Source organism: Dermacentor variabilis, chromosome 10 (assembly GCF_050947875.1).
Source record: "Dermacentor variabilis isolate Ectoservices chromosome 10, ASM5094787v1, whole genome shotgun sequence".
Lineage (NCBI taxonomy): Eukaryota > Metazoa > Arthropoda > Arachnida > Ixodida > Ixodidae > Dermacentor > Dermacentor variabilis.
Genome location: NC_134577.1, coordinates 48,824,222 through 48,846,061, shown reverse-complemented (window position 1 = coordinate 48,846,061; position 21,840 = coordinate 48,824,222). Strand labels below are relative to the sequence as shown.

At 48.3% G+C, this 21,840-nt stretch overlaps 1 protein-coding gene and 1 long non-coding RNA gene across 2 annotated transcripts in view; one reads left to right on the top strand and one right to left on the bottom strand.

Annotated features, from left to right (window-relative positions):
* Window positions 1-21,840, bottom strand: part of GABA-B-R2 (gamma-aminobutyric acid type B receptor subunit 2) — a 363,959-nt gene that overhangs the window by 55,382 nt on the left and 286,737 nt on the right. The window contains exons 4-6 of the mRNA XM_075672639.1: window positions 16,622-16,729; window positions 14,264-14,329; window positions 12,295-12,486 (exon numbers count right to left, since the gene is read on the bottom strand). Coding sequence (XP_075528754.1) covers window positions 12,295-12,486; window positions 14,264-14,329; window positions 16,622-16,729 — 366 coding nt within the window. The remainder of the gene's footprint in view (window positions 1-12,294; window positions 12,487-14,263; window positions 14,330-16,621; window positions 16,730-21,840) is intronic.
* The window catches only part of LOC142560488 (uncharacterized), a 263,361-nt gene that overhangs the window by 9,684 nt on the left and 231,837 nt on the right, over window positions 1-21,840 (top strand). The window contains exon 2 of the long non-coding RNA XR_012823380.1: window positions 6,602-6,674. This is a non-coding gene — a long non-coding RNA (uncharacterized LOC142560488). The remainder of the gene's footprint in view (window positions 1-6,601; window positions 6,675-21,840) is intronic.

The following is a 21,840-nucleotide window of genomic DNA, read 5'->3' as shown; positions in this document are numbered from 1 at the left end:
GGGATGAATGGATGGAAGGGATACCGGAATGTGTGTGAAATACCCCGAGAATGTTGATCGCATTAAAAGGTGACACTGCGCTTTAGCCAACTGAATACATCCGCAAGTCCTGTGGAAACACAGCCATTGTCATATCACTAATGTTGGAACGTGGGCTAGTTGGTTAAGGGCAATACGAAATATGATTACAGCGCTAGGGAAGGCGAAGGCATAAACACGAACTGCAGAGGACAGGCGCTGGCTTCACATGACGTTTTCTATCCTGTGCAGCTTGTGTTTGTCTTCGTCTGCATTACCGCTGTGATCGCGTTTGGTAATAGTTATATCAAATTCATCATAGGAGCCATCGCGGGGCACAGAAATGGTTCCTGGAAGCTTGAACATTTCGTGTGGGTCGGTGTGCGCACTCATGCCGACCGAAAGCATGATGGGCAGGAAGGATTAATTCGGACTGTGTGGTATGAGTGGAGATTGCGTGTCCACTTTTTTTTTTTTGTTGTTGTTCTCGACACAGAAACGCAATACTGTGGGACTATGGAAACTGTGCCGTTAGAGTGTGCGCCACTGGGTATCGTCTTTGACGCGAACTTCGGCGACGGGGTATGTGCCGCTCTTCAAGAACGACAGATAAAAATGTCGAATATATCGAAATTCCCGTTATATCGAAATATTCTTGGGGCGTAGGCACCTTTAAAAAATTCGCTCGTGTGACATATTCAGCAGCGTGCGAGGCCACCAGCTGGGCACGTAGGCAAATATCTCGAGTTCTCCGCATAATAGACAGCATCTCTTTTTCCCCGACGGAACTGCCGGATTGCGTAAGCGCATTCGAAGCGCCGAGCGCACTAAGAGCGATAGGCGCAAGCACTGATTGTACTGAGGCAGTGACGGTACTAAACAATATTACTGCACGCGAAAGCGGCACTGTTACTATAGGGCACCACAAGGCACCTATATATAGCGGGGTGTGCATGCTGGTATCTCCACTAGGGCGCACGCGTGTAAAAGAGATGTTCCTGGCTTTGTAGCCGAGTTCGCGGAGCCCTATTACAAGGGAGCCGCATTCCCAGCGGAAAAGGAAAAGGCTGCGTTGCGCAGCAAGAGCTCATAAAGGAATACACAAGGTAGTAAAAACAAGAGGTGGGGCGGGTAGAGAAATAAGGACGCAAAGGAACTCCAGACGACCTCTTTCGGGGCGAAAGCGAAGCGCACAATTTTTTCTTTCTCGTCCCATTTTTTTTTTATTTTTTCCTGTTCTGCAGACTGCGACCTGAAGAAGTGCAGTTGCACTTGCAATCGCATTTGGCTCGACCAGATAAATCTCGACTCTGCAATCAGGATCGCTGTTGTCTATTTTCCTCGCAGGGGGAAACGGCCTGGCTCTTTCGGTGCTGTGTAGCCATTACGGAATTAATGTTTGAAGCTTGCAAAGCCAATGGGATGGCAGGGCCCGAAATAGACGCGGTAGAGTATAAGCCGGAGACCGAAAGAGCACAGCAGACTCTCGGGAAAGGCAAACGTTCGTTAAGCTTCCAAGATTGGAAGTTTCTGTTTCGGCGCGATTTCTGGTGCGTCCGGGTCCGCGTTCCGCCTCTGTTTCCCTTCCGTGACGTCAGTCGCTCCGGATTCGTCGTTTCGTCATTGTTCGAACGAGTGCTTTTCGTGCTCCTTTAGTTCGCCAATCCTTGTTTCGACCATGGGCCGCGAGTGGAGCTCGGCTCTAATTGGAGATGTGAGGATAGTTACTTCGCGAAAAAACCCGCTTGCGTATCGAGCAGAAAAGTCCTGGATGCAAGTTAAAATGCTCGCTCAGTTTAGTGTCAAGTTCAGTTCCAACACAGAAAATGCGCGAATGGCAATGAACGCGCTACCAGGAACACAAGGCACTCACGTCCGCGCAGCACGCGGCCAAGAAACATGGCAAGTCGCTGCAGTTCCAGCCGCTGCTCGAACATTCGCTCGTCGCGGCCACAGCTAAATGGCGCGCGGTGGGTTTCGCACAAGTTCGTGCGATGAAAGAGGCGCATTACGTTTGCTAGGCTACCTAAGCTCGTCGCACGCGTGGGTCGCATCGTCAGGGACGCATTGCCATGGGCATAGAGGTGGCGACGTCAAAGCAAGCGCAAAGCTGAAACCAAGTTTCGCTTGATACAAAATAAGTCGGGAGTAAAACAACGTTACTACACGTTGGCTTTCGTTATTTGCTGCAATCTCTTACGCAGTGAACAGCGATAAACGTGGCGCGGCCTGTAACGCATAGCGGCAACTCCTGTGACGTTTGCTGTTTCTATCTTGGCTCTCACCCGAAGCATTCGGGTGGCGCCCCAGAGCTCGCTGACGCAACACTGCGCGCTCGTTCCTCGCTCAACGCGCGGCAAGAAAATGGCGCTTCGCTCGCGCTTAAGCGCGCCAACGCGGAGCGGCGCGCGATTGCTACGATGCTCAGCAGTGGAACGGAGTAAAGCTACGCAAATCATACACTTAGGGCTGCCAGCAGCGGCCCGCTTTAGTTGGCGTCGTCCGAAACGCAGCTCGCGAAGTCGACCTCCTCGGGCGCGCGTACGAAGTTGCGGCAAAAACGCATCACCATTACACGGAAAAATACATTGGGTGCACGGCGGAAAGCACCGTCGACCAGCGGGAGCCATCGCCCTCTCAGGCCCTCCCGCTCTCTCCCTCCTTAAAAGCAAAAATCAGCCCCTAGAACAAACGGCGCACGCCTCTCGCTAAGTGCTCAAAAAAAGGGACAGGGCAAGCTGAGAGGAAAGCGGGGGTTAGAATGCGACACAGCTCGCTCGCAACGTCGCCGAGGCCTATGCAGCAGGATCCGTGAGGACCCCCCCTCCCTCCCGAACCATTTCTTCTCTCTCTCTTTCTCTCGCCCACTCGCACCCCCATCTGGCTGCAATGCTCACGCGTGGCCCATATACGAATGGTAGCGCATAGCGACGGCGGTGGCGACGATAATCGCGGCACTTGGATGCAGCTGTCGTCGTCCGTCTCGGCAGCCGTCGCTCGCTGTTTGCATAACGCCGCCCCTTTTCTTTGCTTTCGCCGCCGAAGTGGGTGATGCCATGAAGAGGAGGGTAGCTGGAAGAGCGGGAGGGGGGGCGCCGTCAGGCACGCGTTCGCGCCGACGGCCTCGCACAGATCGGTCTATAACTCTAGCCGCGCGCGTAAATCCGTGCACTGTCGCCGAGCCTGCGACCGCGCATCACCGATGCGTTAGGGAAAAGGGTCGTGCGGAGTGTCCTCATCCAAAAAAAGAAAGAAGGCACTCTGTCATTCTGCCATCAATTGAGGAGCGTGCAGTCCATCGTTCCGTTCGTGGGCGATCCATATATTCCACGAGCAGTACGGCCGGTTTCGGTATATAGGCCCGCGTGCCAAGGATGCACGTGCAGAATATGAAATGCCACGGCTCACCCGTTGCCACGCGCCACTGCCAAGCGTGGGGCTTCATCCTCCCGTCAGGAAGGCGAATTTTGATGGAGGCGGGATGCGAAAAAAAAAAAAAAACGCACGCGCAGGGAAATGTCCAAGGCAGAATCGCAGCTTCGTACCGCGCGTCGAAGGTGACGCAGCTCGGCGGCACGGAATGGCAGGTCTGTGCCAGAACTTATGCGAAGCGTGATTTGATACATTTGAGCTACGTCGGGCTCAAGCCGTCGAGTCAATCTACATTCGAGGAACAGCCGGTGGTGGATATTTATTTCCGGTGACCGCCCATACGGCGTTCCTATAGGCAAGATGTAGGCAACGTTGAAATCAATCAATCAATCAATCAATCAATCAATCAATCAATCAATCAATCAATCAATCAATCAATCAATCAATCAATCAATCAATCAATCAATCAATCAATCGGTTGAAACAGCCTGTTCGATGCTGTGAAAGACCACGTCGCCCTTGTATGACTGCAAAGGTTAGGTAGGTTTGTGTACCCCCGACGTCTCAGACTACAACAGCTGCAATTGAGACTACATTCATAAGCGACATATCGGGTGCAACTTTAATCTGAGCCCTAAGAAATTACAAATTTCTGTTTATGTCGTTTGGTGCGAAAATTAAGACAGTGACATCTCGAGCCTGAAGTGAGCCTACCTTGTCACAAATGTGTCGTTCGCTATCAAAGGACCCTTTGCGATTTACCCTGCATCGTTGGCACGGAATGCAGAGATCGTCAGTACCACTTCTTTTTTTTTAGGGGGCGGGGGAGGGGGGTGAATTTTATTTACCGTTAACGGCGTCAAAACCTGCTTTCTCGAACATCTACAGAATGATTGCTTCTTAAAAGAAAACCGGTGCTAAAGTTTCGCGCGAAGAGTGCGTGTTATCACTTGTATAGTTACCGCGCTTAGCTGCGGCATGGAGCTGTCGCGGAGGCTGCTGTTCATCACAGCGCAGCACCGAGTTTATTCTATCGCCGGCGTTGCGTTTCGCAGTTTCCTAAACTCGCTTCTCCGCGCAGTTCAGCATACCGCGGCGTTTCTTGAGCAGTGTATCCGACCCGCTTCGACCTTCAATCGCTCGTGCGCGCACCCACTTTACAGTGTTCGCTCAGCGTCAGTGACCATCACGAGCGTAGAAACGGCTGCGCAAATATGCTTCGATGTGGCACTTAAGATATCCTCGAAATAAGTTAGACGCTTGGCCAGGCGGCACCCTCTTGCTGCCCTCTGATGGAAGACTGACGCCCGTAACTTGAAAAAACGATGACCACGCAAAACACGAAAAGCGAGTAACGGATCGCGTGGTTTGAAACTCGAGGAATGATGAACAGATGCACGAAAGAACAACAAATAAAAGGGCGAGGGAAAAAAATGTAGCTGAAGCTTTACTGCTTCGGCAAGTATTCACTTTATAATACAGCTAGAACTCACGTTGGCTGCAACACGAGCTTTGAGAAATATGGGGTGCGATCGGAGATGGTTGTTCGGCGCGTTCGTTCGGTTACCGGCGCGCGCGATTGGCCTACTCCGCGCCGACGTCGCCAGCCGCGGGGCGCCGCCCCGTTTTTGGTGACGTCAAAATGACGACACGCTCCTGTCAATCATCCGCCCACCGAGCATTTCGTCCGAACGCGACGGGAGTTGAGAAGTTTGGAGCGATCATACGGCTTCGCATGGCGCGTCTGGTGGAATGGATTGGATCCAAAAGGCGGCCTTTTCGGCTGCGGAATGGCAAGTTTCAGTCCAATTCATAGTTTAATTCTAGAAAATGGCGCTTCCGTTGGAAACATAATAGTGAGAAACTCTATGGTTGGAAACTTAGGTTGTTGCGCTGGCTTTTCTAGAGGAAGGAGGACAGCGGGTGGCGGTGCGAAACGCGTTTGAAGAGATGGCAGAAAGTGAATTCCGGCGTCGTTTTTGTTTCTCGAAACAAATAATTCGTTGGTTGTACAGAGAAATCGACAAGATCATCGGTGCCAGCGAGCCACTGGGATGTTGTCGCTGCCTCTTGAAAAGTGCGCCACTCTTCCCGTCGTTTTTTTTTTTCTTTTTCCTTCTCGCTGTGCGCGACACCACCTAGGGACGACGCAAAGAACCTAATAGTTATAAATTGCAGTAGTCACACGTACTACTATTTGAAAACGTGTTTGGGCTTGAGAAGAAAAAAATAAATTTCTTTAGATAAAGATTTAATTCACTTGGAAGACGAGAAACATTTGGTTTTGTAGTACACTGTTTGCAAGCAGACGACAAACGACGCAAGTAAACTTCCGGGGAGGTCACCGCTTTCTGATTGGCTGCTCTCTCCGCCCCGCTGTCACAAATTTTGCATACTGCAACTCTGTGACGTTGCAGCAACTGAACAGAACGCGTATCGAACAAAATATCTCCGATCGCGCCCATGATGTTATTATAATAGAGGCGAGAAGCCGCCGGTGGCGGTGCCGGGTGTGAATCGAGAATTCAATATGGCGTGTTTGCCCCCTACTTTGCAAATCGCAGTCGAAGTACGGCGTCACCATCGCGAGAAGAAATGCGATACGCAAGAATTCTTGACAGTGCAACCGTTGGATTTTCGACCGCGAGCTTCTTTGATTTGTTTTTGTTTCCGAGGCGGGCGCACTTCTCTTGCCGCAAGAAAAGAAAAAAAAAAGTTTTCTGCAGAATTGCTGCCTTTCAGTTCCGGACGCTTTATTTCCTATGGACTACAAGCGCCCCTATTGTGAGATGTATCGGCACTGTAGGTAAGTTTGCTGCTGTTACGCGGATCTTCGAATATTCGAATGCGTGTATTCTTATATAGCTGGCATTTAGCGCTACTGTTAACGGCGCGGCTGTTATGAATGTCTTGTACTGGGAAAAACGCGCATCTTTAGGCAGGTTGTTGTGACCAGATCCAACAGGATCGTCGACTCTTGAGAAAAGCACCTCATTTCGTGGTCAAGCCGGTATAACTGTAGGCGCGAAAAGTCACGAACAATTGTTCTGCATGTGCCCGTTTTAAATTGAGCTGTCAGCCCATCAGTGTTATTGAGGTGTTTTCTGATCGAGTAGGTGACCTGTATGCTTGCTTATTGCACGGCAATTTACGTGTGCTTTCATTAAAAATATTTTGTGCAAACTAATCTACACGTCCATCATATTTGCAGATGGCGCCGGCGTATGCATCGTCGGTGAGTGAAATGCCTGTCACATCTGTCTAGAGGACCTAAAGCCGACCGCGTGAGTACAAGGCATGTCACCTGCATTAGCGACACACGTGAGTCAGTCGGCCCCGATATTTTATTATAAAGGGCATAGAGGCGCGACCAATTGTCCATTTGCGGCCGTAAGATGTTCAATGTGCGGCTTATTCAAGCCTAGTGCCACTGACCGACGTAGTTTTCACGAAATGTACGTATTATCGCTTCATTGGCGGTGCACCTTTCACACGCCTCGGAGATGCATGACGAGAACTGTACTCCCGTAGTAAGCTTAGTGGGTCGACATTGTTGAGACCTAGAAAAGTAGTCGAGAACTTCGAGGACTGCGAAGTGCACATAGAAATAAGTAAAGCAGGAATAAACAAATGTAGACTGTGCTTTTTTTTTTTACTCTGCGACGCTATGGCTTGTCTCCGAAATACGTTTCTTTTCGTGGGAGAAATGGTTTCTATAGTCTTGCTCATGATAGCACGACAGTTCGTTATGGTGAACATCCTAATGGTTGCGGCTGTATGACAAAAACGTTTTTGCGTGAGCGAAAGATGGCTGGTCCCGTGATCCATCGACTTTGCGGGCGATCCACAAAACTGAACGCGTGACTCTGTTGGATCTCTGCTGTCGTTGCGTCGTCTGTCGAATTTTCGGACCATCGACATAACTGAATGTAGGACAGGGTTACAACATAGGTGTCTGGATTTTCGGTAACAGTGCGTACGTTATCGAACACATTTTCCCCCCTATTCTTAATCAGAAATTATCGGTGGAGCTTCCTCTGCTCGCAGGATTCGACTATTACTTTACGGTTCGTAAAATATCAAAGTTCTGTGAACATTGCAATGAGAGCCTCTTACCGCGGCCCCATTTTAGAATGCCTGCTCTTTCTTTGTTCGTTCTCACTGTCTGCCTGCCACCGTTCTGCAATTACGAATACGAGTTCATCTACGAGGGTCTACCCTGCTGCACACAACTATTCAGGCAGACACGTCTCCGCGCATACGGCGCCGTTCTTCAGCCGTCGACGGAACCGCCGCCCGTTATCGACGTATAGTGACTCCTCGGAGCAATCTATCGCACGCCCGAGCACCGTATAGCCCGATTCCCATTTATACCCTGAACGCGACAGTACCGCCGCCTAATGCGAGCGCAATCTTTCGCAAAGCGCTAATGGCAGCGGTGGTCGGCCTCCGCTTCCATTATACTCGCATCTGCGACGTATAGTGCAGAGAAAAGATAGATGTTCACCCGTCCTTGCGCCACGATACGCGATTGCCGAGATCACCTTCCCGGTTGTCTATTCGCGCCGAATTTTGCTGCCGCCAGACTGGTAATTTTGTAGGTAACGCGAGGCGGTAACGATTAGGCGTCTTGGTCGAGCGAGCCGAGAATTTTCAGACCACTGGGGCCTTAGAAAACTTCGCGTCTAGGCGGCATTCATGGCGTGAGACAATAAAAGACTCCCGGTACCACGATCACATTTCTTCGTGCGAGAGACCCTCTGCTCAAATTGCAAATGTTTCCTTAAGTTCGAGAGGTTGAAGAAGCCTAATTTGAAATAGAGAAACGTATACGTGCCGATAGCTAAGCTGCTTTCCGAGGAGAGATAGCTGAGACTAAGCTCTATAGGGCACCGAGGAAGCTAATAATCAACGTCAATTACATCTTGTAGTATTCCGGTGACGATGGGAAGTCCCTCATGTCACGTACGCGTGATCGAATCATGAGTGGAATAAATATGCAGGACCAACGAACATGCTGGACTTTCTGTGAAGTGAAGCTTTAGTAAAGTTGTTAGTTACACTCTTCCCAAATAATGGCAATGAGTTCAATTTCGTTTACTTTAATCATATTCAACGTGTAATGTCATGGAATGTCTATTTTTATTCGCTATAAGTCTCACAACTCTAAATGTAACGTGATTTTTATGTTGACGTGTTACATCGCTCACTAACTATGCCCAAAGACAAACTGCTAATCAGGCGGATGCACGGAGTTAGACTTAAACGCAGTGATGTTACAGGGACGAGACGATGTGTTACGGTTGTTGAGGCAAGTATAGTGATGACAGGCGTCTGCACAGAAAATTACGACAGGTATCAAGCAACATTTAGGGATTATGGACCGTTTGTGTCGCATAGGGACATACCATAGCCTCGACATGTCGATTCTGGAGGATTTCCAAAGAGCGAGCACAACCCCAGCGGCACACCTAGTGCGAGCCAAGTTTAAGGAGAGACAAGCAAAAGGAAGAACGAGAGAAATAACGGAGCAAGAAGGTCAACCATACTGTTGTCCAAATGAGGGCACAATGTTGTATAAATGGCAGTGCAATGACTTCTTTCAAGAAACAAATCTCTCGGGTGATGAATTTTAAACTGCTCTTGCAACACCCGATCTCCGTGACCAGTCCACGTGTTTCAAACCTTGCTCCTGCTTCCGTGCAGCAGGTGACCACTTGGTTCGCCGGTATGAAATTTTGTCTAGCGATTATCTGAATAGTATTCGGACCATCAAATTAATAGTGCGTGCGGCATACATGCAATGGGTAATTGAAGAGCGTCAGCCGTTACACTTCGGAGTTTCATTACGTAACTGAAACGCCGTTCTCTCTTGAGTTAGTTACTGGCCTTGATTGAAACAGTGCGTTGCGTCTATTATTGCACCCGATCGGGCCTGAACAAGTTGAGCGTTAAACGACGATTCAGACTGCTCGTAAAACTCCAGGTTTAGTGCCTTATCATCGTAGTACTTTCGTTGGTCGACGGAACAGCGTTATTACCTTGCACTAAAATGCAGCCGTTCGGCTATTGTTTACACGCCAAGCAAGTTATTCGTCCGCGCTTCTGGTATACTGCACGCTATATCCCGTTCTTCAAGTGGCCGTCAATGGAGGTGTTTCGGAGGAGGCAGGTGCTGGCGGTGTCTGTAAACGGCCGAAATTCGAAGCGATTCGTTCGTTTTTGACGAATCAGACAGTACCGTGACCTCACCGCGGGAAAAGAAAAACGAGCCTGTCTATATTCAAATAACGATCTACGTGTGAAGAAAGCGAGCTTTGTTGAAGACGAGTGCAAACGAGAAAGGACGGCGGGCTGTCGGACGTTATGCGAGCAGATGACGAACTATCTGAAAACTACCCTCGCCGTTCGCAAAAATAAATAAATAAATAAATAAATAAATAAATAAATAAATAAATAAATAAATAAAGAGAACATAAAAGACATGAAAAAGAAAGCCCGCAGAGTCTTACAGAGAAACGGGCGAAACAGGATCGCGAATGGGATTTGTTTTAGGAAAGGAACCTGTCGAAAGAAATTCGTGAGATGGAAGGCGGTGCCTGAGGGCACGAGAAACGAGATAGTCTCATTTAGAATGATTTCAGAACGCTACTGGCGTCGTGAACGGACGTCCCATTTCTTTTCGTCCTGTTTTTTTTTTCTCTCTCTCGGGAGGCAGCAACAAAAGCTCGCTCCTAAGGGAATCTTGTTTTAAAGAACGCAGCCCTTGTGTGCCATCGCGGATTCTCGGAAAGGAATTTCCTCTTGGCTAGCCCCCAATGCGCACTGTGTGACGCTAATGCTGACGCATTCAGAGTCGTACCTTGGTTCTCTGACCTTTCGAGATAAGGAAACGAGAGGGCCGAAACTAGAAACGCACGAGCGAAGCGATACAAAAAAAAAAGTATAGAAAGAGGAGGGTCCCTCTGGGATGCAAAAGGGTTTTCTCGGCACCTCTACCGCCTCCTTGTATTCCATTCGCGCCGTTGCACCCTGATTAGACGGCACGAGGACAAATCAGTATACAAGTCACGATCACCTCGCGCTCAAAAGGGCAGCAAAAGGGGGTCCTACAGGTGTAGAAGCGAGGAGAATACGGTGGACGAGAGGGAGTGCTTCCGAAAGAGCCAATGAAGGCGAGTACTTCTTGGAGCGCGTAGGGTGCGCGATTGCGAGGCTGACGGGAAACAGGCGGGTAAAGACGACTCTACTGCTTTGCGGTCCTTGGAAGGGGCGTGACGTCACGTAAGCGCCTCAGGTTCGCCCGTATGACCGTCTGGATCGGCAGGTGCAAAACTGGTCGGCGATTTCAAGCCTTCAAGGAAAGGGTTTGCAGCGAGCAAAACAGGCTGTTGCGCTAGTTAGAGGAACTAAATTAAATTAAATTATGGGGTTTTACGTGCCAAAACCACTTTCTGATTATGAGACACGCCGTAGTGGAGGACTCCGGAAATTTTGACCACCTGGGGTTCTTTAACGTGCAGCTAAATCTAAGTACAGGGGTGTTTTCGCATTTTGCCTCCACCGAAATGCGGCCGCCGTGGGCGGGATTCGATCCCGCGACCTCGTGCTCAGCAGTCCAACGCCATAGCCACTGAGCAAACACGGCGGGTAGTTCGAGGAACTCTCGCTCAAGTTAAGGCCTACCGAGGATGTTGTTATTTATGGCTGTCCTAATTACAATTGGTGATTACGTCCCTCACTGTCCTTGTGAGTGATGTAATTGTTGTTGTTGTTATTACCAGAGTGAATATGGCACGTATAGCTTTTGTCAAAAGTACAGGGCGCTACCCTGCGCCTTCGTCTTAAGCCTTAACCACATGTAAGACGCTTTCCGCAGATTTTAGGCGTCGGCGCCAGCCGGCGCCTGGCGGCGTTTGACGGCGTCCTCGAGAACCGTACGACGCAGGGGCCTACGCTCGCTTGACGCCGAAGTCTGGCCATACCAGATCACAGCGCCCACGCCCGAAGTGGCTTGCAATGCGCGAAAGCCCGCCGACTCTGTGTGACGCTGTTTACCGCGAACTCGTTCCTTGTGGCTGACCTTAATATGTAGTTCGACTGCGTAATGTGGTTTTTGTGGCGCTGCTGACACTGCAGACTTCTGGATGTCGAATACGGGAGTCCTCGTCATTTCCCCTTTGCGCCGCACAAGATACCCCCCGCTTGTCCAGAAACAGCGAGACGACGAAGTAAAGGCTGTTCCACGGCTTAAAGTTATTGGAAAAAGCTATCTTATTGGTTATCTGACGCCTAGTTAAACCTTACAAATGGTGGCAGTCGATCAGGCTAAACAAATGTGTTACACTTCCGTAGGTCACACTGCACGTACCATGCAAGAAAAGGCAAAAAGAAGCTCAGTGGTGAAGCGTGTACACACATACACGCTCTTCTAAGCTTTCCCATCCCTTTACCACGTGACCGGCTTCCCAAACTTCACACACATACACTTTATTTTCCACTTTTACCATACCATACCATACACTCCTAATGCTCACGCAATGAAGAAAGTTATTTATTAGCTGGCGAAATGAAAACATTTTTTTAAGAATTGAACAGACAAAATGGCGCCGGTGCCGTCACTTTGCCGTGCGTGTGTGTGTGTGTGTGTGAGAGAGAGAGAGAGAGAGAGAGAGAGAGAGAGAGAGAGAGAGAGAGATACAGAAAAGAGGAGATGCAGGGAGTTTAACCAGACGCACGTCCGGTTTTCTACCCTGCCCTGGGGCAGAGGGGTTGTAGACGTGAAAAGAGAGCGAGCGGGGGAGCTGGTTGTGAACCACCGGTGACGTCACTGGTAGTCGCGCGGCGTTTCAGTGCGAGTGTTGCCCCCCCTGTCAGTGTCCGAGACGAAGCGGCGGCACTCACCAAGCCCGAGACGGTGATGTTCTCGCTGGTGCTGAGCGGCAGAAGGTCGGTGCCGATGTAACCCTCCACGGCTTCGACGATCTGCGCCGGCTCGCACGAGACGTCCGGCTGCGGCGTCTCCCACCAGCGGTCGGCGTACATGGCTCCGATGAGCCACTGGTACTTGCGGCCGTACATGCCCATCTTGTAGGCCTGCGTCACATCGCATCATCGAAGGCAGCGACTGCGATTACGCGTGAGCCACCGGCACGTCGCCGCGTGCTTAAAGGGACTCTAAAGAGAAAAGATCAGTCAGGTTTGACCGATAAAGATTTCCTTTTAAACTATGTAGTTTATTTAATTTTCCCAGTAATAGATTGAATATTAGAAGAGAAAATGAGGGACAAAAATTTTTTTTTAATTTAGTGCCACAACTTTAGCGCTTGTACATTAGATTGACGCCATGAGTTTCAGAGTATTTTGTCTTATCGGGCTATTGCGGCTTAGTAAAAGTTCTCGAAACTTTCGTTTCTTTTGTAGACAATGTAGTCCATGTTCACTGATAAAATGTTGACTGCAGGCGCGAGCAGATGCCGTCATCAAAATCTGTGACGTCATGGAAAGCTGGTCCGGGAACTTCAAAGCGGCGTCACCTGCGGTCTTCAGTTTTTTGAACTTTTGTAGCTTACCAAGCCTTATTGCACAGGGCAGCTTTTTTTTTGTTTTTGCTGTAGGGTAGAAGGATAATTTATACTACAGCATAAATTATTTTCATCGTGCGTGTCCTTTTAATATGGTAACAGTTTAGTATTAAAATCAGTATGGGGAAGCTCTGGTGCCGCAATCGATCGGACACTGTAGAAATTTGAGGTAGCCCTGCATGGATTTTTTGCGCGGTTTGGCAAGAACCGCCGTACAAAGGAAGTTACAGCTCATTTTTATTGTTCGTTGCGGCTCAGTTCTCTTGCATGATGTCCTAAAACATATTGCCGGAGCACTTGCCTTTTACACGTTCAGAATAGTTTTAGTTCATTATGTAACAGCTGCCACCCGAGGCCACCACAACAAAAACTGCCGGATCATTCTTTAATAAAGTTTCTGCTTCTTCTTCATTATGTAAGATTGGGACGCATAACGAAATTACAACAGTTTTGAGCTAGCGAGTTGATAAGTACACTTGATCGGCAACAGTCACTTTAAGATCTTTAATAAAAGTGCACAAGGTTGTTTGAAGCCTGAACTGTAACGTTATGCAAATATGTATGTACATATACTAGTCTATAGTTCCCATACTGGCTGAAAGGGCCGTACTGGCAGTCATTCAGCCATTAAGAGCATGGCGGGCAGTGCATGAAATTATAGTTTGCGGAATACCGAAAGAGCCATACACAAGAGCCAGATTTCCACCTAGTATCATAGTATCAAAAACCATAACTAATACAGGGCTCTATGCGGGCCTGGAATGCAAGGTTGTCTGCGCTAGGGAGAATTCAAGAAAGTAAATTTCCACTCATAGTGCGGCGTGTCCAGTGTGTTGAAAATGACTGCAGTGGATGAATAACACGCGTGGTTACGTGATCGAGGGAAAAAGAAAGCTGTAGAAGGCCACTCAAAGCACCGCTTTGAGGGCCATCGAAAATAGCTATGGCTGGCAGAATGATGACATTTTGTGGTTGATGGCAGAGTGACGCCTTCACCCCGAAGCCTGGATGAAACCGTGGGTTGACGAGAAAGTCAAGCTTGTTAGCGAGTTTTACCTCGGAACCTTCATGACGATGACCGTGATGATACGCGGGGCAGGAAGTTGAAGAAAGTGACCCCTTGCTACCTCTGCTAAAAGTGACCTCTGCTAAAGCGTACAGGTGCTGACCGCTTAATGTACAGTAAGTTGATTGGAAGCAACCTAATTGAACGTGCTGGGAGAACGTTGGGGTTGCTCTTATCTCGATGGGAGAATCCTGCTGCGCGAATTACTCGTGTTTTCTCTCACCTGACAGAAGACCTTTCGGGCCCAGAACTCGTCAAAGTTGCCCAAGATGATGCGCACGTCTTTCTCCTAGAAGAGAGCAGAAAAAACAGACAATAATATTGCGCCAGCTAGTCACGCGAAAGCTTCCCCCTCCAGCGGCATCTATTGGTCGAGAGTCATTGCGTATTAATGTAACAGCTGTCCAGCTACTGTACTGCCTAATGTCAGAACTACATATATATGTTATCAAACACGCGTGATACAGCCTACGATGTACTCGAGAAGAAACTTAGCGTAATTAGGCAATTGCACTATACGTGAGCATATTATTTTCTTTTGTCAATACGTCATTAGCGCAAATAATCATATGAAATTGCCTGGAACTCCTTGTCGACGGGACATGAAATTAAAGGCCTTAACTGGCAGAGCATCCACATGTGATTTTAAGGTAACAAAAAAAAGGTATATAAGAAAAAGTGGGTGTAATGCTCGAGAAAATGCTAAACAACTTATGAAATATGCGACAACGACAGGCATGTGGTAAATGCGTCAGGTGGGCAAAACAGCAGTTTACAAGCCAAGCTCGAACTCTGAGTGAAAGGTCTAACGGACATGGGCATCGAATAAGTTAAATAAAGGTTGCCTCATTTTTACATCAGTAAATTAGAAAGTATAACTCGCTATGATGTAGCCTACCTCTCCGTTTTCCAACAGTCACTAAAAAAAAATGAAATACGCGGATGGTGAGCGCAGATATCTGCAGCAGAAAACGCATAATGACATTTCACGTCGTTTGCGAACGAACGCCTCCTGCTAGGCATGTTGGGTAAGTTATAGGGTCGAGTTATCTTATCGTCATGTACTTGCGAATGCTTGCGTGAACTTACAGTGTCAATATGTGGCGGTTGACATCACAGCCGCCAGGAAGGGAGAGAAAGCTCCTATGTCTATTGCGCGCTATTGCCATGACACCTGATCAGTAAATGGGGCTAATTGGTCACATTTTAATCTTTAAAAACGCGATGACTCGAAGGCGCATCAAGAATACCAGACAGACACATAACCATACAGGAGCGGGCGAAGGCGTTATTGTTTTTTTTATTTACTTCTTCATGATTCTTTTACGCGTTTTGTCCTGTATGCTCGCGTGTCTGTGTTATTCCTGTCGTATTTTCGAGTCAACGTGTTTTAAAGGTTAGCTGTCGCGACCTTTGCGTCTCAGTAATGTGCCCCGGTGTGTCAAGGTATAAGCGTGAGACGCCGAGTATCAGGAATCGCGCTCGCCCAAGTGCAAACAACAAAGCAAGCTCCTTCCGCCGTATTTCTGCAATGCCCAAAGCGCTGCAGCTTCTCCCGAAGCGTTTCTCCCGAAAGGTTTCTCCTAAAGTGTCGAAATTCCGCGCGCCCAAGATCTTGCCGCCATCGCTGTGGCAGTTGTGAAACGTGGCTCGGCGCGGATCGTGGTCTGAAATACCTAAACTCACGCGCCCGCTATTTTGCGTTGTTGTTGTAGCCCAGTCAGTTTCCAGGGAGTTCTTCCCGAAAGTGCACTTCCTTTCTGTTTTCATTGGCGATCCGCATGAAACCCTGACGTCCTTATTCTCGAACGTCCCTCCACTCAACACTTCACCTCGACCCAAGAAAGTGGATAGTGGCGCCACACCTCGACAGGAGTTGCCTCCCTGCGCTTCATTGCATTCCACGGCCGTTCTTGAGAAACGTAGAGTGTTTTTCAGTCGAAGTATGGCGCTGTGCCCCACTGGGGAGAGTGGAGGAAGAGCTTCGAGCCGAGGATCGTTTGAGAACAAGGGGGTGAGTCTCGCGTCCATCCGGATCTCGCTCGACGAAAGGGTGTCTCAAAGTGCAGTTATTTTATTACTTGCAAGAACCTTCACAGCTTTTCTGTGCTGCTTAATGCAGTGTCGTTGTTGTTGCTTTCCCAGACGCATATATGATCGCGCTTTCGTCATTCCTCGCTTCTTTTAACCGCCGTTTCGTGGCTGCATTGCAGATGAACGGATGCTTCACGATCATTCAAAAATTGCGTAATGAAGCGGTCGCGCTAGCAAGCTCATCTTGGTGCGCTCGGAGGCGTCGCCTTCTCACGTGCTTTCGAACGAGCCCCCGTAGGACGTCAGTAGAAGATGCATCGTTAGGGCTACCTCAACATAGTTTTCTGGAACGCAAAGAGCGGCCCACTGCCCACCAGCGACGTAGTAGTAATTCCCTTTTCAGTAAAATGGGGGAAAAGGAATTCAGATTACAAAGGCTTGCGCACCACCGACCCTGCGTAGAAGGGAAGTGACGCGTTCGAGAACATGTTCCACGATCTTTGCCGTCGAGTAATGCAAGCGAAGCAAACACGCTCCCCGCGTATACCTTGAGCTTTTCAAGTTCGTGCTCGATGTCGTCCCCCTCGCCGATGCCCTGCACCTCGTCGATCTGGATGTTCGCCGAGTCCAGCACTGTCAGCAGGCGGCTGTGCGGCTGCGAGCGAAGAGGAGATGCGTGTGTCGAAATAAATTGTTGGGAATCAATCAATCAATCAATCAATCAATCAATCAATCAATCAATCAATCAATCAATCAATCAATCAATCAATCAATCAATCAATCAATCAATCAATCAATCAATCAATCAATCAATCAATCAATCAATCAATCAATGATACGATCATTTATTAAATAATTAAGTGATTAATTAATCAGTCAATCAGTCAGTCGAACTTTGTCGTCCGAAGTTCGTTACATGTATTCATTATGCAGGTGAATGCAAAATTCATAGAGATATCAAGAGAAGGTTTCGTACAACTACACAAGTAAAACAAAGTTCGTCTGATAATTGCGAAGCTATACACAGTTGAATAGAACAGCGATTTAAAAGCACTAACAAGGCAGTGGGAAAATATGTACACAATTGCTAATAGCACACAAACACGCTGTAAAAAAAAATGAAAAACAAAATGCTCCGCACCTGTACCATCCGAAAAATTGCGAAGTCATACTGTTTAGTAGCCGAACCAATACGCGCCGTTGGCACACCCTACGTCACCTGAAAATTGAACCACGTGTCTGCCTGGCGATGTATTCCGCTCTAAGGAACACTTTCTTTTTTAGTGCGACAGCACTACTCGGCTCATTGGGCGTTTTGCCCGTGTCCGGCGGTGGTGGTACATTTAATACTAGGAATGCTAAAAATGTAAGCATAGTATGTATGAGACCGATGTAGAGAACAGAAAAAGGTCGTAATGTATAAAACGTGGTTATATGTACATATCCAGGAACAATAAACTAAGAAATTTGAAAAGAAGATTCGGAATGCGTTTGCCCGTAGGCGGATTGGAACACAGGTCACCTCGACGAAGCTTTGCAGTGAGGGCCAGAGGCGTTACCTCTGCTCCACACCAGCAGGTGCTATCGGCGAGACGAAGGAGCGCCCAGTTCGCGCGGAACGCCTAGCCGTTTGTGACGTCACGGAAGAGGGCTCGCCACTTGTATATGAAAGGACGCGCTCGTTGGCTTGTATTCTTTGCGTGTTGCGAAATGGATCCGGGAGCATCCACATCGCCGGCGCCTGCGAAGCGACGTGGTCGACTGCGGAAAGCACGTCTCGAAAGAAGAAGCGCGGGCCCAGCACAACGCGGAGCGGTGTGCAAAGCGGCAAGAAAACGCCGATCTTGGTAAACGCGAGGCCTAATTAGATGAGGAAACAAAAATGAATCGTAGTAGTTTCCCAATGTAGTTCCTCACCTAGTCCTCCAATGTGTTCCTTTTAGTGCTTTAGCAGCAGCCGCCAGAAGCGGGTCTGCTGCACGTATTGCGAATAGAAAACAACGCTCTCTCTCTCTCTCTCTCTCTATATATATATATATATATATATATATATATATATATATATATATATATATATATATATATATTGGCTAGTCAGGAAAGGCCTTCGCTTTTGGAATAAATCATTTTATAAGCAACGATTTGAGTGTCTGCGCTATACTAACTTAAGAAAGTTCCTACCCGATCGTTAATCACGACTACTTGGCTGAGGCAATGGATTTACGAGCTTTCTTGCATAACTTCTCGCTGTGTGACCAGGTTTTCCTTCTTGTCTTTTGTAACAGAATAAGCGACAAATTGGGTTTCAGCCACATCTCTTCCTAAACGCCGAAGCGTCCGGACATACGCACGATTTCCTGCTCTCCTGATTTTCAAGCGTGGCCAAGACAGTCTTAAGCTGTATCTTGCTTAACGATAACGTGATTTATTCAACGAATTATCGCGCCAAAGCTTACTATAAAGCCTGGCGAGAGATCAAAGCTCTTGCGGGCACTATCTGGAGCCTCTCGATTAAACTTCGGAGTAGTCTTCCTGGATATAATTTAGAAATCGAAGGACGTGCGAAGCGTAAGGTTTCGCAACAGCTTTTGTTATAAGGAAGAAAAAAATTGCAGTTTGGTCCGTAAGCGAAGGGGTGACGCGATAACTGGTGAAATGTAGTGTGCGGTAAGCCTTACTGCCGTGTTATGAACGCGATCCTCGACTCGAAGGTGTTCCTCCGCTCCATGGATGGATGGATGGATGAATGGGTGGATGAATGGGTGGATGAATGGGTGGATGAATGGGTGGATGAATGGGTGGATGAATGGGTGGATGAATGGATGAATGGATGGATGGATGGATGGATGGATGGATGGATGGATGGATGGATGGATGGATGCATGCTTTGAGCGTCCCCTTTGAAACTGGAGCACATCGTGAGGCACGACATCAACGCTGTGAGCGCCACCCCTCTGCCTATGTAGGCGCTACTCTCTGAAGGATTGCTCCTGGGGTGTCCTTGAATCGCATGCAGTGACAACTTCTGGCGAAGCGCGGCGCCACGGTCCACGCTCAGGAGTCGAGGTGGAGTGGTGAGCGGAAAAACGTTCTAGACTACGTAGGTTAGGGTGCTCCGTCGCAGTGCTTCTTGAAGCGGACATTCGCAGTAGGGAGCGAGTGGTCTTCTTTCGTAAAGTTAAAAAACAAACACACAAAATGCGCGCGAGTCGTACTTGTTTGCGGAATTTGCGCCTTCTGGTGCTGAACTTGAAAGACTCATCCTTTCTTCCTCCTCTTATCTCGGATAAGATCGTAATCGAGACGCTCAATTTCGCGTCCCTCCCCCCTCCCGTTTTTTTTATTTCTACAGCATTTTCTCTCACGATTTTTTTTTTGCGCCACTATGTAAGATTGTGTTTCCCTTCCATAAAGTTAAGTTGCTAGCCTGCAACGTTCTCGTTTCCTTTTCTTCATCCTTCTGTAACCTATAGGGCCCAGGCCGAACCTATCGGAGAGTGCACGGACGCATGAATCAAAAGCAGCTAGTCGGTTGTTGACTGATAGTGACTGCCTGTTTACCACGACGACTTTAGATTGCTACAGAAGTGAGCTCCTGCTCTTTTATCCTCTCTAAATACTAGTGCCTAGAGGCAACAACGACCCCGCAGAACACCGTTCTAACTGCTACAGCGCTGCGTTCGCAAACTATCGCGCGTGCGTTCCACAGCGCTCTCACTGCCGCACGCGCTAAACTAATCCCTGCATTGTGAATAGCTGCTTCTAAAAGAAGAAAATAAAGATAAAAAATCTAATGCGAAACAATGAACGTAAAGGTCAGATAGCAAGCCCCAACAGTGAACGCCGCACTCCGGCCGTTTGTTTGGTGAAGGCCTAACAAGGCAGTCGACCTTCTGCTCCGTGTATCCCGTATAAATCCCACCGGCTTTAGCTGCCTTCAAAGTGGATTTCTGGGGAATGAAGCCCCGAAAAGAAAGCGAGATCAGACATAAGACAAAGAAAACGAAGACCCAGCCATACGTACACGTACAAACACACGTCCGGGGATAAGGAGTGCCTTTGCCCTTTGGCACCGCGTGGTTCTGCCGCCTAAAGAAAAAAGTGAACGAAATAAATCATGTGTCTAGACGAGCCAGAAGGAGGAAAAGGAGTGCTGATGAACGCATAAAACGGGCCAGGATTTCTAGAGGTTGGAGATAAACTTTTGTCTCAGCACTTTCTTCTTTCCCCTCATATATTATTCAAAGGCCGGCCCTTTGAGCAGAGGGCTCTCAAGAAAGATTATGATCAAGATTAAGGAGGAGAAATTTTCGTTTCGGGGTAGCGTAAGGCGCTTCCCATAATAGTCAAAGGAAGGTCAAGGTGTTGACTCCGGCCGGCAAGGTTTAGAGCGCCAATCTTTCCATAGGGCAAGAGGTCACTTAATCTTGTGTATGCCACAATTCAAACGCGTGTTTAGTCGCCTTATTACCTCGAAATTAACTTGAATGTAATGGAAACGAATGCTAAAGAAATAGAAACGCCGAACCACTTTATACTGCTAAAGTCTAAACATATTCGGTGTTTCCGCTTTTAGCATCCCTTTAAACTCGTGGCCTTTAAATCGTTCTAAGCGCACTGTATATTGCGCATTCCGCCAGCTATATAGATGTTGACGAAGCTTTCGTACTGCCACCACCAATAATCGCTGCTTCTCTTCGTCATAACGTCGGTGCCGTGAAATTACGTCAGCTGAAGGTAAGCGAACGCGTGTAGAGAGGAAAAAAATACGCGTGCTAACAATCAGTCACTCGCGAGCGCGAACGAAAACTTCTGAGGCTGTACTCGAGCGTTCTCGTTAGGCTTAGTCGTTAGGCTTAGCGCATGGAACAACTGCTCGCTTCTGCTACCGTGAGCGAGACTGAGCGAGGGCGGCAACGCGGAACAAGGCCTGTGCGGTCGTTTCTTCGTGACGTCACTCTTAATCAGCCTCTGTAAATAACTCTGAGCCGGCGTGTGCGGCCGAACGTGAACGCGACCATCTACGAGCCAACCTCTCTCCGCTTGTGTATGTGCGTGTGTTCATGTGTTTGTGCGCGAGCGCGCATGTGCGTCAGAGCATTCCTCGCAATCATGTCATCTTCGATTTCTCGGCGGAATAGCAAGCCAGCGCCCCAGTTAGAGGCTGACATTTCCAGCCGCTCTGTTGAACACGCTGCTCTGTTTTTTTTTCTTTGCTTCTAAGATTTAGCTCGTTGTGTCGGCAATGAACACAAGAGATAAGTACGAATGCCCGAAAAGTAAAAGCAAAATGCACTTTCTGAGAGCCGAAATAATTTCAGCTGATATTTAGGCAGTGCATGATAATCAAGACACATTGATTTGTTGACTGATTAATCGGGTCTAATGTTCTAATTAGATCAACGCGCAGGCTGAGAAGGCCGGCGTAGTTCGGGGCTATGAATTAATTTTGACCTGCAGTCGTTTCCCTAACGCGCACCTGGATCACGTTACACGAGTGATTATGCATTCAGTCTCCATCAGAATACACTCGCCGCGGCCAGAGTAAAACAAGACCCTGTTTTCAGCAGCATCAATCGTGGCCACTCATCCGCAGCGGTGGTTGAGTAAAACGCCGCAGAGAAAAGTATTCACGAATATGTGAGAACAGAAAATTTCAAGTGCCTCGAGGCAGATCAAATGGAAGCTTCCTGAAAGAAAAAAAGAAATTGTAATCCACCCTACACGAGCATGAAACTACAACGGAGACTCATGCCTCTTTCTCAG